A 19,043-nucleotide genomic window follows, 5' to 3' on the forward strand; every position below is an offset into this window, starting at 1 on the left:
TAATATAATTTAGGCTTATTTCTGTTGTTATACTCTGACTGACCCTATATATTTTCCTTGATACTGGTTTTATTCTTTAGACATTACTTATTTCACGGAAGACAATTAGACCTTTGAAAATGTAACGTTTTTACTTTTTAGCTGTCGTTTCCTTTTAAATAATTTTACATTTTTATTGGATCTAAAATGTTTTCCATTAAACTCATGGCATGCTTTTAAAAGCTAGCATTAGAAGAGTCCAATTCTTCTTTCAAATTATTTTTCTCTAAGTGGGCTTATAGTGGAGAATATCAAATACATCAAAAATAATCACATTTGCTCATTGTTTTTGACAAGTTATTGAGTTGCGGTGTTAATAAAATTGAGAGTTCCTTGGCAGTGTCATGCCTACCCAAGGGAATTCTGCGAATTCATACATTTTCAGTTGCAAATGAATGTTTGTTTGTTCTGCACTCTATAGTCTAGCTCTTCCTCATAACACACGCAGTGGGTTTAGATCTGTTATTTTGGTCTGTCTATAAAATATTGAAAACTGAAATTGCATCAACTTAAGCTGTTAACTTGATGGTCTCGTGAATCCAGACACCGTCGACTCTCCTTCAGCTCGTTTTTGTCCTTCTCTTGTTCTTCGCAGGTTACCTTAGGAAAAGTGTTAAAAGTGATAGTGGTGATGCGGAGCCTCTTCATTGACCGGACAATAGTGAAAGGCTACAATGAGAACGTCTATACTGAAGATGGCAAGGTAGGTTGCTACATATCCAGCAACATTAAATTTGATTTTTACCTGGTACTTAAATGACAGAGAACAGGAGTCCCATCACAAGTATGCTGGAAACATAAAACTGTCAAAAGACTCTGTGGATGTTTTGCAGAATGTTCCGGTTTAAGTTTATCATGCTTTGCTTGGATTTTTCATACCTGAGTGTCTGATTTCTAAGCTCTGAAGCCCTTGAATCTCTAATTTATCACCTTAGACCCCAGTTGCCTCGTTAATAGTGTCTGCTGAGAAAACTTTTCTCAGTGTACCAGCACATCAATCGCCCAAGGTTCAGGTTTGTCTTCTCCGAGAGCCATTGGGAAATCTTGGGCTAGTGTTGTGCTCAACTTGCTAAACGCAACTGTGAGAATCATCGGTAGGTAGTCCTCAATCATTTGCTTGTCAGTAATCGTACATCTTGAACAGCAGCTATTAAAGCAAGTGTTACCTGTTTCCACAAGTGATCTGTTTTATGAACAAGTCACCCTGTTTGAACCCTCAAATTTCGTCTGACTGCACACACTCCATATGGCTCTCTTTAGCGCATCAGAAGATGTTAATGGGACCTGACGGCCTTCAGCTCAGCTTGTTTCTCTTTTCAGGGTGGAACGGTCTCTCTTAGTGAGACATCCACCAGGACTCTCCTTTGCCAGTAACAGTACTAAATACCTCCATGTTTCACATTTTCTCTCTGGAGCTTTCTCTTCTGGTTATGAAGCCTATTAAAATAAAAAGTTCATTATATCAGGATGAGTACTTGGCACCCATAGGCCATGTTATAATGAGGTGAGACTTTTTTTCCTTTTAAAAGTGATAACGGTGTTTTAGCGCACAGAAAAGCACGTTGTGTACTGACCCAGAGTTCAGCGGCTCTGAGTCTGAACCTCCGCTCCCTGGAAGAGGCCAGGAGCTGATCTGCTGAAGGAGACAGTACAGCTGTATTTCCCACGTGAGAGACCCTCACTCGAAGGGCGGGGGATTGGCCTAAGAAGTAGTAAAATAAAAATTGCCTGATTTTGATTTGCATTATTCAAATATGCAGGTTTAAATGGCACTTTGCTGCAGAAGCAGCTGCACGCTCCACTCCCTGTATATTAGCATATAAATACAGACTTACAGCACCAGCCCCTCTTCACCCCAGGTTCTGCTCAGAACTGAAATGAGAGTCTGCCTAGAGAGCACTGACAGTGCCTGATGGATTCCTGTGTCACACTTCGTTTGGGTGCGCTCATTTTCTCTGATGAATCCAGTTTCCTTTGAAGCTACCTTGAAATATAATAATGCTATATATGCTGAAAAGCTCTAAGTAAAAGAGTTCCTTTCTGAAACTCGGCATCTGGCGTTGGGCTTCTGTGTAGCTCAGGGTTAACTCTCTGGAGAGCCGTAGACCGTTCCTCTGTCATCGTCGGCTGCCGGGGGAGAGCAGGACTCACCAAGGCCAGCTTTGGGCACGGGGCACTAACCTTTGTCTGCTGTCAGCGGGGAGCAGCTCAGCTTCTCCAGAGCGTCGGTGCTAACACCTGGCTTCTTTTCTTGCTTTAAGCCAAGCTGCAGGGGAGTCTGTTTTCTACCAGTTTAGCTTTCTGTGTCCAAAGCCAGGCTGTGCGACTGCTCCCACGAGGCTGCCTGAACCTGTGGCCTTTATGTGGCAGTTTGCTGTTCCGTTGGGCCATCCCAGGGCTTTTGCAAACCTGAAGGTCTGTGTTTTAGGTATAAATAGGAACATTTCAGTTGACTTAAGTAGAATTGGAGTTGTAGCCACTTAAATCATGAGTAAGTTTGGCTTGGAAGATTGAATAAACGCGTAGCTTGCTAGTTTTGCCAACTGGAGCACATATTGACAAACAGTGAGCTCCCTCTTTTTCACTAATTAACTACGCTGGTAATTGGAGAATAAGAATAAGATTGCGCTCTTGCAATGATTCGCTTTACTTATTGTGCCTGCTGGGAATGAGCGATTATAGTCAATTGCAAACATAGTCCTTTCCAGTTCCTTCTCTGTCACAACAGATGCTGTTGGGAAGGTACTCCAGTGAGGTTTCACCGTACTCTTCTAATTTCTCGGGTTCTAACCTGAAACCTGATAGGAGAGAAAATGCGCTAGCATTCGGAAGAGACGCAGAAGAGTATGAAAAAGGAGATCAGCGAGTATCTTCTTTATTAAATAACAAAAATACAGAGAACCCTCAGGATCACAGTAGGACGTGATCCTTTTTCTGGTGAGCGGTTTACACAGTAATCGCTGATTTGGGGATTTGCTTATATATTCCTAGGAAGCATTTGATATTTGTAAACAGCAAGAGATAGGATTAACTAGGTGGTGTCACAACAATTTGAAGTTCCTGTCTCTTCTGTAGGCCATGTTGAGTAAGGGACACTGGATAAGTCATAGCATCGTTTTGCTTCTTTCCACTTAAACAGCTGAATGAGGGTCTGTTGAGTGACGCTTCGAGCTGCACAAGGCAGAGGGTCCTTTAAGTAACAAAAGTGAAATTCAGTGGGGGGCTTTCCCCAAGTAGAGCGGGGTTTGGGGCAACAAAATATATTCAACAGTATTCAACAACAGAAGAAATGGCCATCATCAGGAGACTGAATAATCACACAGACAGTAAGTGAAAAATGGACTGTGCACAGAAGAGGCCAGTGATTTCCTTGCAGATCAGGGGAGTCATCGTTTATCTCTGAAAGTACGGCTGTTTTAGCAAATTTTGCATTACTGGGAAGACAAAGGGAAGAGATGAGTGCAGACGGAGGTGTTGATAGTCTTCTCGTCCATTAGTCGGGCAAGTCTAGAATAAAACAAACCTGGGTGTTTCTTGTCGTTGTGGAGCTGTGCAGGGTGGCGTATTAGCAGTTAGACGGGAAAGCTGACGCTGCGTTACCCAGGTTGCTGTAGCTTCCCGTCTGCTTGTGCGCTGTAGGTTGGCAGGTACTTACAGGAAAGCTTCATGTCGTTTCTGCTGGGCTGAAGTCTAGTTAAATTGGGTACTCCCTCTTACAGATTTAAATACTTCCAAAACGAAGGTGAAAAAATAGAAGTCTTAAGCTTGCAGTGAGTAAAATAAGAGACTACATTCTGGGGTTTTATTTTCAAGCCTTGCTTATACAGATGAAGAATCATTGCATTTCTTAAGTGCTCCATGCGCTTCTCTCGTGAATTATTCACAAACCCTGCAGAATGTGTCTTTGCCAAGTTGCCAGCTGCATAACCTAGACATTTTTTGGTGACACTTTGCAAAAACAATAGGTGAGATCTGGCAGCCTCTGTCAGGTCGTGGGTTCTGGATGCTGCTGGCTCTGCAGTCTCTTGCTTACCGTACTAACCCATTGCGTCCACCAGATACTGATGCATTTTAATTAGCCCCGTAGTTTTAGTGATGGCACCGTGCCACCCTCGGTTTCAAACTCTGACATACTCATTGTGCACTGGAATTTAACCACGGATGGTAATTAATTACAAGTGTTGTCCTGATTCCTGAATAAATGAAGCCTTGCAGCTCACCCTTGCAGGGCAGGCTTATTGTCAGCTGAGCCGTTCGTAGCCCAAGTCTGCCAATAAAAATGAAAACTTATTGGGAATTTTTGGCATAGTAATACCTTGTTTTTCTTTGGATGCAGAGACCAAGAACTACCTTGACAGGGCGTATTTAGAGCGGGTACCTAACATCGCTGCCTAGCCAAATTCCAATTTTTGCATCCGTTAGACTTCACTAAAGAAACATAAGTGTCCCTGTTGAATTATCACGTTAAGGAACTTGGGTTATGTTAATGCTATGGCTTCATTAATTACCCCATATCAATAAGAAAAGGCAGCTTTTAGCCTCCTAGCGTAAGAGAGGAAAAGAAATAGTAGTATCAAAGGAAAGCTTCAAAGACGGGCAGAGCTGTCTCTCGGGTAATTTCTGATCCCTGCATTCTTTCCACTTCAAAGCTGGATGTGTGTGTGTTTGGGTGAAGGGGGGGTTGAATCCGATTTCTCTAATAAGTGTTGGCACCGGACCTGTTTGATATTAGATGCAGGGAACATTCTGATTTGTTATCGCCTTTGAAATCGTTCAGACGACCTTCAGAAAATGGCCTCTTGTTACTTATGCTGGGGGTGGGTGGGGAGAGCGGGGCACTGGGAAAAAAAGCCCCAGTTTAATTCACATGCAGAGGATGCCCTGAAATTGTGCTTTCAGCAGTTTTTTAGTTACAAATGTGTGTCTTGATTGAAAGTGAAAAGTTGAAGAATAATAGACCTATAACGATGCATTCTTTAATCCGCCTCTGCCTTAATCCTCAGTTTCAGGGGGAAAGGTGGGCAGTCATTTAGGATGTCTGCATGTGGTTGGGGGGGGATTGGGAGCTTTATTTTTCTTTTTCTTTTTTTTATTAACTTGGATAACATCATGTCTGTAAGACAGACATTCATTACTTTTTCAGCTTTTCAATCTTCACACCAACTAATGAGCATTCAGAACCTGTTGGACTCATCTTAATGCAGTATCTGAAGTGGACTCTTTTTTTTGAGTCTAACGAGAGAGGATCATATCCTTGGTTTGATCACTAGAGATTAGCAAAACCATATATACATTCCAATTATAGCAACTCTGCAGTCAAAGAAAGCCTTAAATTACATGAAAACAGCTTTTTAAAAATACACATTAATTTTTTATTTTCAAATGTAGACTTTTCTAATATGGAAATGCGATGCTTCCTTCCCGACAGGCACAGGTCTATTCTTACACTGTAAATCAAGCTCAGGTCCAAGTCCAGGCTGAACCGCCGCCGGTGGACTCTGGAGTATAAGTGTTGTGGGCGTTCACGCAGGTTCTTGATCCCACCCTAAGAGCCAGTAAATGTAAAAAGGTTGTAGGTACGTGCCTCGGGGCACTTCTGTCTTTGCCTAACCTGGGAAAGGCACGGAGCCATCAGCTGCCCCTTGTCTCACCGCAAGGTCAGGGTACTAAGACATGAAGCATGTGTCCTGAAGTGGTTTTTAAAGTCTTTAATGTCACCTCCTGTCCAGACTGAGGTCTAGGCACTCAAGAGTTACTTCTGTACCAGTATTTAGAAGTGGGCCACTCGAGAGTATTACTCTTTAAAGAATGGGAACTTTTAGCATTCTGACCTTTTTCGGCAATGGGAATTAATGATTTGGGTTCAGCATCCTTCCCCCTCTAGTGTGTTTTACTCACTTCGTATGGCTTCCTTCATTTCATTCTCTAATTTTTATGCCTTTCAGAAGACTTGTAAATTCAACTAGAACTTACTGGCACTGCCATGAGACAGAGTTAAAATAATTAGTTGTACTTTATAGTGAAGGGGATCAGCCCCCATTGCGGGAAAGCGGTGTGTCTGACCACGTTAGCAAGCACTAGAGGAGCTACACCTGCTTCAAAAACCTACTCAAAAATCTTTTCCTTTGTCTAGACTGAGATTCCTGAGGTTAATGCTGTAGGAAATACCTTTCCTGGGACAGGTTTTGTGCATATGGAATTTTTGAGTACAGTGGGATCTGTAAGAAAGAAGTGATTTGCAAGTCTGGGACTGATGGAAATTCCTCTGTTTTTTTCCTGCTGCTTTTCCTTGTCAGAGTACAAGATATTCCACAGGGCTGGGCTGAAAGAGCATTAGCATGTCAGTTTAAATTGTTTAATATGTGAGCCATTTGGTTGTTTAACAAGGACAGCCTTACCTTCTGCTGTCAGGGGTTAATAAAACTTACTTCAGTTTTGTTCCTTTAGTTTGGCTATAGTTGAGCACACATTTAAGTCGTGGATGCGTGCAGTTATCTGCAACCTTAAATCTCTTTTAGTGTGATTTTTGTCTGCAAATGTAAATGCAGTTTCCTGAGGGATGTTTTATTTAGCCCCAGAAGACCACTGCTTTGGCTTAATTCAGCTAAACGTTCTTTGTGTCGTTCGTAACTGAATCACTTACTCAGACACAAGACAAGCATAAAGCTGGTAAAAATGCCCTCCTTTTGGAAACAGACTGAAGCTGCTGAATATTTGCATAGATCAGCCACAACCCCATACAAGTGAAGATTTTGCTGTTTTTAAAGAGAACGCATTAATTCAACAGGTCTTGTATGTGTAGTTTTTTTTTATTGAAACTGTGGTGAACTACGTTGATTCTTCACTGCAGTGCAAAGGAAATGGGATAGCATTAATTCCCTCTCTTGGACTGCAGCAGGTAAAGGCAGTGGGTCAAAATAGTGAACTGAGAAATATGTCTCCGTAAGTCTGTTTGCCTGCTCTTTTACTCTTTTAATTTGAACAGCTGCTTAGCTTCTTTTTCTCTGTAATCACGTGTGGTAATATGTAACTCTTTTTTTTTTTCTTTTTCTCCTACTGTAGCTTGACATATGGTCGAAATCCAACTATCAGGTTTTTCAGAAGGTAAGTCTCACATAATTTCTCTTTACATAATGTGTACAGGAGATATGCGGAGTCTATTTCAAATATCTAGGCCCTTACGTAAAAGAATCCAGAATTTATTCTTTGGCATCACAACTTGCAGATAACAAACAATAATCTGTAATAATGAAAAACTGTGAGTAGAAAAGGAGATCACTTCTGCTGTTATTTGATTTGGAGTTATTTCCCATCGTAGTTCCAGTCCATTGTTTGGAATAGGAAATTGGAGATTATACTACTATAATCTTAAAATTTCATGAGGAATCTTCAAGCACTTTTTTTTTTTTTTTTTTTACATCTTTTGGGGGAGGAGGGACTGGTGCGGGTTCATTTGGATTTTGCTTTGTTGTTTTCATTGGTTTTGGTTGCCCCCCTCTCCTGAGGACTTGAGTTTAGTAAATCAGTAGAACTCACTTTCCAAAATTAGTTTGGAAATTTTTTCCATGCCATTCTTTTGCCTGTGTCTGTTCCCATGATGGTGTAAGCAAAAGGAGTAACCTATAGAAATGAATGAAAGTAAGAAAAGACCGATGAGACACTGGGAGCGATAAGTAGAAAACTACTAAGAAGGTTAAAGTGTATTTTGGAAAGATGTGTATCTCACTATTTTCCAGGTAGGGAAAAGAAGATTTCTTTTTGAAGGCCTCTTGTCAAAATGCTGTACGTTGAGATTGATCCGGGTTTCAGTTCTGGTTTCCTTACCTTCGAGCCACAGTTCGAGGATCTTGAGTCTCCTGCGAGGGCACCAGCTTCCTTTCATCCGCTTTTGCAGTTTGTGTAACAAATGGGGGTCAGGGACTCGAAAGGGCATAAAAGCGGAGGTCAAAAGTGTGGTATATTGGCTGTATTTGTGCATCTTCCTTCCAGGATTTCAGATGCAGTCAGAAGGGAAGACGTTTGACCTATGATATTAACCTGCTAGAGATGAAAGGACAGCTTTTGGGGAGGTTGGTTGCTCTCCCTCTCTGCCTAGCTTTAAAGCAAAATTTTGCTGCAGTTCTTTACCCCAGAGATCAGTGCATTAAATATTCTTTCTCTTTTTTTTCTTGCTCCTCAAAAATATTTAGTGTCAAGTAGGGTAATACAGCGGGAATTAAAACGGCGTATATCTTAGTAACTTGTTTATCAGCGTGCTTTAAAGTAATTTTTGCAATGGAATAAATTTAAGGTTCTGTAATTAAGTGCATCGTCTCAGTTTCCCCGTGCGTGTGTTTGGTTGTAAGCTCGTTTGGGCAGAAGATTGTCCTCCTGGATGGCTTGGTTTAGAATAACTTGGAAGGGTTAAGCCGTATTGCTATAATTTGTGCTAAATGATAATAAATCGTGAGGTTTTGATTGTATAATTTTAATTGTCTATTTGTTGTTTTCATGCAAGATACCAGAGTAGAGTAAATGTATAGGTTGCTTAGAAGTTCAAGTTAAGGACTTGGGGAGCGTAAATACGTAGAGGAAACTTCCCTTCGGGTCCAGGTGATGGCCTTCAGGCCATGAGTGGAAGAGGTCAGTGAGAAAAGGCGAAATGCCCCTCTTACTGCTGCCTCTGTGGCTGTGTTATGGATAAATAAGAATTCTCTTCCTAATCCTCTAAAATGTGATGTGACCTGAATATTAAGTTCCTGTTCTCTGATTCTCTCCCTGTAAATAATACCAAATGCATTAGCATTTACCAAAAAAAGAAAAAAAAATCAGAAAGAAAAGGCTGCAGGAGAAAGGATTGCCTGTAACCAGCTGAAAAGCTGTCTGCGTTTTTTTTTTTTAGTAGTTTCGTACATTTTGTTCCCAGCTCTGTCACTGCGTTACCTTGGGCAAGTTAACCTCTCTCTGGATCGGTTTTCCGCATCCCTCAGGCTGGGGTGATCCTTGCTGACTTCACAGGAGCTATTGCTGAATTGGGTCCATGGCGCTCAGATTCTTGCATGAAAAATGTGATAAAAAAGCAGGGTGATGGGATTTTCTAATCAATACGTTCTGTGGTATTGAGCGGATAGTTAAAGAAGTTAAGGCTAGGACCCGGGTCAAGTTTTCAAAGAGATGAGAGAAAATGCTGTGGTTCAGCATAGTGAGTTTTCTCTCTGTGGTGCTGTGCTTGCTTTGGTTTTCTCTTTATTCTCTGAAGCTGCACTTGTATCCATTTATAATACCCAGGAATAGTGATTTAGCAAGAGCAAAATGAAAGAAATAGATAAAATAGTGGTAGAGAAACTATTATACTCTGTTACTGTGTAGGATCTGTACTGCAGGATCCTCAGAACAAATGTTTTCATGCCATTAAAAAATCATCAGTAAGTGTGTCAGAGCACATCTGAATGTTCCTGAAACATGTTCCTCATGGCAGTCACCAGTAACGTGATGTGGAAGTGCTGTGCTGAGAAGGAAAAATACGGATGAGTAAGTGCTCCCACCGAGGAGGCTGGGTAGCCCTTGCAGCTCTGCTGCCTTTAATGGTGTGAAATCAAGCATCCCTCTGAAGGGCAGCGCTGTTTCTCTTTAAAAGCTGGAGCAACTTCTCAAACTCTGTCTTCAATGATAATATAACAACATCTGGAGCTCACAGGATACCTGCCGGTGGTAGCTGCGGGCCTGTCAAATTCTCCCAGGGCTGCAGCATGACTTTGTAGGTTAAGGACCAGAGACCTCTGATCTTCAATCCAACCCTGTCAAACGAAGCTAAATTTGTCCTGACTTTTTGTTTGCAAACGTTGGCTGTGTCAGCAAGCCTTTTCTCTCTCCTTCTTATTAGGCAGGATACCCGAGTGTGTATAATTTGATGGGGGACGACTCCCAGAGGGCCCATTACTGTTAAAGTGTACAGTCATTTTCTAAGTTCCCTGGAGACTCCTTGAATCTGGTCCTGGGGTGAATAAGCTTTGTCGGCATTGAATGCACCAGCAGGGCTAGAGTCAGAGAATGGAGCTGGGAAATGAGAGAGGGAAGGCTGAAAGGGCAAAAGCGCAAGGAGCAAAGAAAAGGTTTTTCAGACTTCCATGTCGGTCTGACATTTAAACTCTGCAGGAGCGGCAACTGTTTTGATCTTAAACCTCCTTATTTTAACACCTTGCACCTCTTGATCCACTAGCACAAGAGGAGGAATAAAACCAGAAAAAAAGGAAATATTTTGGGGCTTGAGTCTTGGTGGGAAGAAGAGTGAACATAGGGGCTGCGTAATTCCAGGTCGTTGTGCAGAGTATTAAAAAAAATACGTATAGAGAGAGAATAGGGCAATATTCATAACTTTGCATTCAAAAAAGAGGCAAAAATATAGAACAGTGGAACTGCTCTGAGTGGATCAAAATGGGAGACGGTGGCAGACATCAACTCTTTCATTTATCAAGCTGCTTAGTTAAGAGCAGCGTAGCTGGTTTAGCTGTGTAATATGATCAGTTCAACTCTTTAAGTCCTATGCATGGGCTTTAAACCCGTGTATTTCATTCTGATCTTGGGGTCCCATTCTTATTTTCACCTAAATGGCCTATCAGTTTTAGCATGCCACAGACCGGTTTTGGTTTGGTTTGATATGCTTCTACCCAGGACACGTTTTCACTTAAATTTGAGAAGCTGTTTGAGCCTCTCCAGCTGTTTGTGAGCTGCGTGATCCCAAAGTGATGCAACTCAGAGCACAATTTTCACCACTACAAGGGCGCATAAGTATTGTAATGTATGAAGATGTATTCTTGTCAATAATCGTGGAATAAAATCGCGTGCAGGATGAATGCATGCATGAGGCAAATATCGGGCTATTGATGATGTCTGTTCAAGGAGAGGAGATGGACTGTTCCAGGGTCACCCGCGTGATTGCTCCTGGGCTGAGCAGTGCTTGGCTCTGCTCAAAGACCTGCTTAGGCGAAATAAAATCTCTGTGACCCAGTCCAAATAAGCAGAACAAGCGAAATAAAAACTTAAGCACTCTGTGAGCTCTGAAAATAAGTGATAAATCCTACTCTTCAGAAAGGTCTGGTAGTGCTTTACTGAACTGGGAGCGGGGAAGGATGTGTAAAGGGTCTGTGTGGAGTTCATCAGTGCTGTGTTCGTAGAGGCCCCATCTATCATCCTTCCAAGTGCCTGTCGGGCACCAGGTTCTACGCACCGGATTCCCTCCAGAGAGACTCAGACGTCGTCCTGGAGAGACTACTGAATAATGGGCATCCTTGGAAACGAACAAAGGCACTCGTGCAGTTTTCCACACTGTAAAAGGTCTAAACACTAATAAAATAACTTCCTTTTTTTTTTTTTTCTTTTTTAGTTCTGTGATCATCCTCCACAACTCGCTGTTAAGGCCATGAACTTAGCAGGGTTTAAAAAAAAAAAAAACTAAAAAACTTTCAGGGGATTTAGAGAATCCCTTGATAGTAGATGGAGTTGTCAGTGCCACACTTGAGAGAGTAAGCCAATAAGTAAGTGGCAAGGAAAGTTATGACTCTTCAAGGAAGTTTTGCACCAACTTTTGAAAAGCATATTTACTGGCAGTGAGATGAAGTACTAGAAGAGAGAGAGCTTCTATAATTTAGTCATGCGGTGTTCGTATTTCCCTGGTTTAGTTTTTGTGTCCAGTATGGGTTCATACATCTACGGAACATGCCTAGTCTATGGTGGAGCAAAGCTATACCAGAAGTCCTTGGTTTTGTGTTTCTTATTCCAGGTAGAGGAAGCACTTATTCAGCTTTCTCAACCTGTAAATTGTAGAATGCTTTTTTAAAATTTGAATGGCTTTTCAGCTTTGGGAATGCTATATGCCTAACAGGTGTCGCCAAGGCCCATTTTTTTGGATGTGTCCCCTTTGGAAAGCCCATTTCAGCAGACCAGTACTATCAATTGGGTAAAGAAATGCCCTAGAAATGACTGGTGTTGGTTCAGTTGAGACAAATAACAGGGATTTTATTTTCTGCTCGTCGCAGGGTGTTGATCACGAGCTATTTCTGAGTGTACCGAGGGGGCAGGCTGGGCGGTGGGGTGTGAGAGGGGAGTGAGGAGCCGGTGTGTCCCCTCTGCCACGGGGCAGAGCAGTGCCCGGGGCTCAGCAGGGACTTTCTTGGTGCCGGCCGGTACCCGGACAGCCCTGGGCGCTTGCTGGGGCCCCGGCGGTCACCGAGAGCGACAAGTACGTAGGATTTCATTTGCACAGAGTCGCATTGAAGATTAGGTTTAATCCAGTATCAGTCTGTTTTGTGTTCTTGAAATATGCGCTGCCCCAGAGAGGGGAGCAGAGATGCATTTGAGAAGTACATGGTTATAGTCAACTTGTATTTGGAAGTGAAAAGAAGAAAAAAAAAAATAGATCTCAGACAATATAATTAACAAGAAGGGAGGTTTTCTTGTTTGAATTGACAAGACCGTGCCCTGTGAAAGCAGAATCATTTCATACAGCCCAAGTTTGTCTAAAGGAGAAGACCGAGACCATCTCTTTGCCAGAATTTTTTTTCCGTTTAACTGCAGTCTCTCTTGCTCTGCCTCAGAGTGGGAACATGCTTAGGTAAACAATAGCTATTTTATTTAGCAAAAGTGTGGCTTCGGGAGATTGCCTTGTTGTAACTTTCTTTTTTTTTCCCCCAGACAAAAATTCCAAGTGCTTTTCAATATATGAATTGTGAAATATTGAGCTTTTCTGCAAGATCGCTTGAAAATCTATTTCAAGGTCCAGAGCAACAGCTGTCCCAATCAATGTGTGCTCTTCTGAATATGTTCCTATATAAAAACAGGTAGAGAAATTAGAAAGTGACGGATAACTTTGATAGCAGTAGGTAAAGTATGGCAATAAAAGTGAAGTTAATAAAATAAAGCCCTGAAATGTACAAAATGTCACCCTAGACCCAGAATAAATTAGTTTGTGATTACAACTTGGCTGGAAGAAAAGGTGTGTCCCTTAAGTGGGCTGGCGCGTACGCCGTTTGTTTTGCTTTTGCTTTGCTTTGGTGTGAAATCGTATTGCCATTAGTAAAGCTGGGTATTGATTCCCACCCCCCCACCCCCCACCCTAATCTTGGGCAGTTTGTGCTTTCTCTCATCATCTCTGTTCTCTTGGGAGGTGGGATTAGTTCTTCCCTCGCTCCGTGCGCTGCCCAGTTTATCATTTGCCCAGCTCTTTTCTGTTTGACATCAGGTTTGCTAGTTTGGGGAGGTCATTCCCTACTCCTCTTCCTCGGATTCCACACCCACTTTGATCTTTTTTAGAAGCACACTATGAGCACTTGCTTATGGTAGAAATCGCCACTTTTTGTTCAGAAAACATCGTTATGGTTCTAGCAATGCTGGGAGGGCTTTTATCTCCCTGTGGAATCTCATTAGCTTTACATTACAATAGGAACAGCATATGTGCAACTTTGCCAAAGTGGCCAGTCAATTTAAATTTGTTAATAGCCGTATTTTTTTCAGCAACTTTCTTCAGTGCCAAGAGAAAACAACTTTGTTGTTCAGGAAAAAAAAATTACAGTCTGTTAGAAGTAGAAAGACAGCAGAAGGAGAGCGGCTGCTCATAAATATCTTCAGAACTTTCTATTCTTTGACATGTCTGGTACTATCCTATAAAAGCACTATCTTAAAAGAAAAAAATTCACATAGCTAGTAGGGCTTGGATTACAGTCATTTCTGAACGCTACATGAGATGCGTTTAAAAGAAATGACTGATTGGAGTTACGCTGTGCTATTAATACGCAGCTAATCACATTATTTCTAACTTTTTTAAATGTGTTCAGTGGTAATGTACAAATGGCTTAAGCAGGCTGAGGTCCGTTTGGTGAATATTTTTGCAAACTCACCAGAATGTGCACGGTCCCAAAAGTTTTCCCTTCCAAACGTCAGAATCCCACGTCCATATTCAGGCTGAAGGGAGCTGCGTTCGGAGCTAGGCGTGTGCACCAACCATGGCGAGCACAATCTGCTTCTAAAATTGTAGTGTAACTTAAAACTGGATTCAGTGTAGGACAGGCTGATGTGATGTAGTGTTCTGCAGAGGAAGTCTGTACGGTGTGAATTAGAGCCCGTCTATACATGGATTTATTCAGGAATACATCTTCCACAGACTCACCTCCCTGAATAGCTTCAGGCACGAGGCGCTCGCTCTCCAGTGAAAGTTCTGGGTGTTTCAGCACAACTCACGTCGCTGAATTCGACTAAATACAAATCAGGGACAAGTGGAGTTAGCTGGGAATAGCAATTGTAACTTCAGTTCGCGCTTTATCTTACTCAAAATTTACTATAGTGTATAGAGAAGCCCTGGGAAATATATAGCCAAGCCCTGAGCAAAGCACTACTTCGCCGTGTTAAAACTAGAAAATACAATTTAATCACTAACTAGACAATCACGTACTTTGCTGGATGCGTTGATATAACTGATGAGGGCCATTAATAGATTCACAAGTTACAAGAACCCTCGTGGTTGTGTTGTCTGAGTTCTTTAATAGTCCAGCCTAAAGAATTTTGCCAATAATTTCTGCATTAAGGCTAGAACTTCTGAGAAGCAGCAAGCTGTTGACTGTGCTAATAATTTAGGAAGCTCTAAACGTACAGCTGATTGGCTTGAACACTGCTAGTGAATTGTATCATAGCAGTCAGAAAGTGCCCATTTCCAGAATAATTTAAAAATGGTAATGATTTTTAAAAAAATCAAGTTATTGGGTGGTTTTCCTGAGTTTTTCTTTAATTATTCTTATTATAAATACACCTTTTATATGTATTCTGTCTAGCTGTGATTCCCAGATGTGCGATATTGTTATGGCTCTGTCTGGGAAATTAAAAAGCTTTCCATCAGAAATCTTTTAGTAATGCAAGTATTTATAAACCATAATCATATTGATTAATTCCTGGTTTCAGAGGAAATGAAACTGAGAGCTCAATTCCTGTTTGTTCAGTGTAAGCAACCTGACATAGGAGTACAAGAGTTAAATATTTTAAGTTTTCCATTAAAAAATGGAGAGGAACACACTATTTTTTTCGGTTAAAATGCATTTTCAAATCGAGGTATTTTATCCCGGTGTTTTGGGTTTTTTAATAAAACAGACCAAAGCTTTGGGTTTTTTGGAAGTCATAATCTCAATTCTAATAACGTAGTCTTCCAGAAGGATTTAATTTAGCTCCATTATTGACAATGTTTTTTCTTTTGTTGAGCAAATCAGCAGAGGTCAAGAGAATATATCGCCTATAAACAATGACCAAAGCAGAAAATGGGAACCAAGAAAGAGAAAACCAAAGTGCTTTCCTCTGACGTGATTTGTTTAGTGACTTTGCTTGTTCGTGATTTCACAGAATACGCGAGATTTCAATCACAGAAGCATAGATTCTGCACTTATGCTGTAGACATTTGAAAGTTAGGCAAATAATTTGCAATGGATGCTTTTATTTTATATGGTACAGAAGATTTATTTTTTTCCCTTTCCATGGCTGGGTTGGTAGTCAGAAGTGGGAAGCAAAGTGCTTCAGGGTTGTTCCAGGTGGCACAGAGCTGGATGCCTGCCTCATCATTTGGCTCACGCTAGCCCCCGGGTTAGGTTCTTTTACCAACCCTGTTAGCTTTTATCACGTTATGAACTTCCAGAGGTGCATTTGATTTCACTGTATGCATACAAAGCTATTTATCATGATCGCTTCAGCTGACTCTTGTATGGAGTGGGTAGAGGGAACAGCAGCTAGCTGGCAAAAGCTACCCAAAATTACTTCGAGAATGTCTTCGCACTCATGTAGTCCTTGGTTTGTGACTTCCCCATGGAATTTATACTGTTTTCCTACAGATTAACACTGCTTTGTCTGAAGTACAGCATGAATAAAGGTATATTCTCCTTTGTGTGTACAGGTGACGGATCACGCGACCACTGCTCTGTTGCACTACCAGCTGCCTCAAATGCCAGATGTGGTGGTCAGATCTTTCATGGTAAGTCTACTGCAAAATACCTTTTTCCAGATAGACTTCAGCGTGCTTACGCTGCTTTGCGCTAGGCAGATCTGATGCAGTTGTAATTTCCCCTGTTTAAACAAGCTAGACAGTAGAGACTGGCGGTAGTTCTTTGTATCTCATCCCTGGAAGGGTATGGGAAGTGGTGTGTGTTACTTGGAGAATTAGGAGAGGCAGGAACCTGATGGGGAAGAGTCCGTTTTGCTGTATCCGCTCTCAGCCCAGGCTTTGTTCCGAAGCAATGGCGTGTACTTGCCCAGCACAACGGCAGGTGGTTTTGAGAATCGAGGAGATGCTTACCAAAGTACTCAGCTGTTTTCTTACTGAATTAAATTAATCACATACTACTCTACCTCCAGGCGCAGATTTAAGTTTATCACTTTTAATTCTGTTCGTATTTAGAATTGTAGTTGTGAAATAAACGTGTATATATAAGCAGCCTTGTTAATCAGAGGGTGAGAAGAAGGGTTTATGCTTCAGAATTCCTTTTACCAATATGAATTTTGGCAGTGGAGACTCTTGCTGTTCTCTCCGCTGCCTTCTCCCAAAGGAGGCTTTTGGGGCAGGTTTTCTCTGCGATTCGGACTTTTTCCTTCTTTTACTTCCATTACGTTACCCCTTCAGCTGGGGCAATTTAACTGAGACTTTTGAAAACGGACATCTGCTTTTGCCATTCGTAATCTTTGGGTTTGTACAGTATCACTGGTTCTGTAATTTCCAGTGTGTAATTTCAGAACAGTCAGGCTCCTTTACCTGCTGTGCTGGTTTGTTTATTTAATAAAAAGGCCACTAAGATGAAAGATTTGCGAAGGTCTTTTCTCCTGGAGTGCATCTTAAAATAATAGGTTTTGAAAGGCGAAAGCAACTCTTACGGGTCAAATCCATGTTCAACATGTTTCTGAAAATTAATGTTTAATAGAATGGGTAGCACGTTTGTTTAAGCCCCAAACCTGCCTTATTGATTTGATAAAACACTACTAAAAGTTTTAACAAAGCAAAACCAGAAGTACACCAGAAGTGTCAATACGTTGGTCCTTTCACACGTCAGTTGGGCAATCCACATGACAGGATGTAGTGAAGCCCTAATTTTCTGATGGGAATGAAGAACACTTTTTTTTTTTTTCTTTCAACAGATGTCTCAAGTGCACAATTTAACTTCATTTACCTATTTTTGTGTTATGGTTCAGAAAATTCGATTTCTCTGTAGTGCAAGCAAAGCCCATCCAAGCTGAAGTAAATAACAGCAATTTACTTGTAGTGTTCTGTTGCCCTTGTCCACATACTTACTGCTAAACCCAGAGAAGATCTAGTTCTTCTGGAGGAGAGTTATTGACGGCCAAAGGTTCGGTTGCTATAGAGAAGGCTCTGATGAAGATGGAAGGATTTGTTTCAATAAACTCAGCTGACCTCTTCTTCAGAGAACAATTTTCTCTTATCGATGTAATTCAATAGGACTTTAAATGACAAGATTCGTGCGCATCCTTCGCAGTATAAATCTGCTGGTCTAGGTGGTTTTTAGTTGTGTATCTCCTCGAGTTGGGGGAATTGAGTTATGCAATGTCCATTGCAGTGTATGACGATGGGAACGATCCGCTTCGGAGGCAGGAACTTCACATGGGAACACCTGAACCTGCTCTGTGTTGCTCAGCGCTAGCCTTTTGTATACGTATATGTTTATCAGTGTAATCAGATTTGAAATGGTACAGTATTTTTATGACCAATGAGTATTGATCTTAAAATCTCATTAGAGAGGAAGCTAGTTAGCTTGCCGTGAAAGTCCTTGTATCTTCAGCTGTGAAGATTTCAGACCGTTGAGGAATGATTGCAGCAGGGCTGTGATAGATGATCATAGGAAGAGACAAACCAATATTCGGTTGGAGAAGGTACCCATCAAGAACAATTACATTCCAGTAAAAATATGAGGAGCGTTACAATATTTGCCTTCCATCGGGATTCTCTAGCTGCGAATACCTCCTGCTCAGAGTGCATGAATTTCTATTAACAAATTTGCTTGAGTGACTAAAAAAGCAAAAGATGATGAATAAAGTGGGAATTCAGCTATACAGTGACCTTGCAATCTTCTACATGTTTCTGTTTATAAAATCACTGTACACCTCACTGGGGCCTCGCCAAAGTACAGTCTCTGTCCTTGCTATCGCTTGGACAAGAATGATGACAAAGGGGAACGTCCATATCCAGTTTTCTTAATTTCTCTCCCTTTTCCTTTTAGACCTGGTTACGAAGTTACATAAAGCTGTTCCAGGCTCCGTGCCAGCGCTGCGGAAAGTTTCTGCAGGATGGCCTGCCACCCACATGGAGGGATTTCCGAACACTTGAAGCTTTTCATGACACTTGCAGGCAATAGTAGCCCAGCTGTTGATAACCCGAGGAGTGAACACTCTGGGGCTCGGGTGGGAGCCGAGGGTTTAATGGGTGGTTCCATTTCTGAACCTTCCGTCCTGTGCTAAGTAGGGAGCTTGCACTGATGCGTTTGGCTGTTGAAAAGCCATCAGTCTGCAGGGAACACGTGAGCCTGCTGCACTCTGAAGAACGTGGTAAGAAGCTGCGTGTGATCACTGTGCGTCTAGACTGAAATGGTATGTCTGGGGAGATCTGACAGTAATAATCATTATTCTAAACGGTAATGAAAATACCAGTGTACAGTTTGTGTTTTGTGACAGAATTTGCAATGTTGAAGACTTTTATAAGCTTGAAATAAATTTTGTATTCCAGAATTTGTGCTATTTATTTAATTATTTGATCAACAAAACCCTTGGTTTCGGTGTGGATTTTTCAACGCTGCTCTTTTCTTTAGAAAAACTGGAAACATTTAAACATGCATGCTGCTGTGATGGGGGGAAGTTGTTGTTGCAAGGCTGCTTATCTGAGTGCTGGTCTTTTTCTGGAAGAGATTATGGCGTTGATTAAACATGGAATTTCAAAGGCATGTGGGAACTTGGAAGATGCAATGTACTTTCTAAGGCGGGGGGAAACAGATGTTTCC

At 41.6% G+C, this 19,043-nt stretch overlaps 1 protein-coding gene across 1 annotated transcript in view; it reads left to right on the forward strand.

The window, feature by feature from the left end:
* The window catches only part of MED27 (mediator complex subunit 27), a 95,740-nt gene extending 76,966 nt beyond the window's left edge, over window positions 1–18,774 (forward strand). Inside the window, exons 5-8 of the mRNA XM_063353069.1 lie at window positions 635–742; window positions 7,102–7,143; window positions 15,941–16,018; window positions 18,270–18,774. Coding sequence (XP_063209139.1) covers window positions 635–742; window positions 7,102–7,143; window positions 15,941–16,018; window positions 18,270–18,404 — 363 coding nt within the window. The 3' untranslated portion in view covers window positions 18,405–18,774. The remainder of the gene's footprint in view (window positions 1–634; window positions 743–7,101; window positions 7,144–15,940; window positions 16,019–18,269) is intronic.
* The last annotated feature ends 269 nt before the right edge of the window (window positions 18,775–19,043 follow it).

This window comes from Chroicocephalus ridibundus, chromosome 15 (genome assembly GCF_963924245.1).
Source record: "Chroicocephalus ridibundus chromosome 15, bChrRid1.1, whole genome shotgun sequence".
In the NCBI taxonomy this organism is placed as follows: Eukaryota; Metazoa; Chordata; class Aves; order Charadriiformes; family Laridae; genus Chroicocephalus; species Chroicocephalus ridibundus.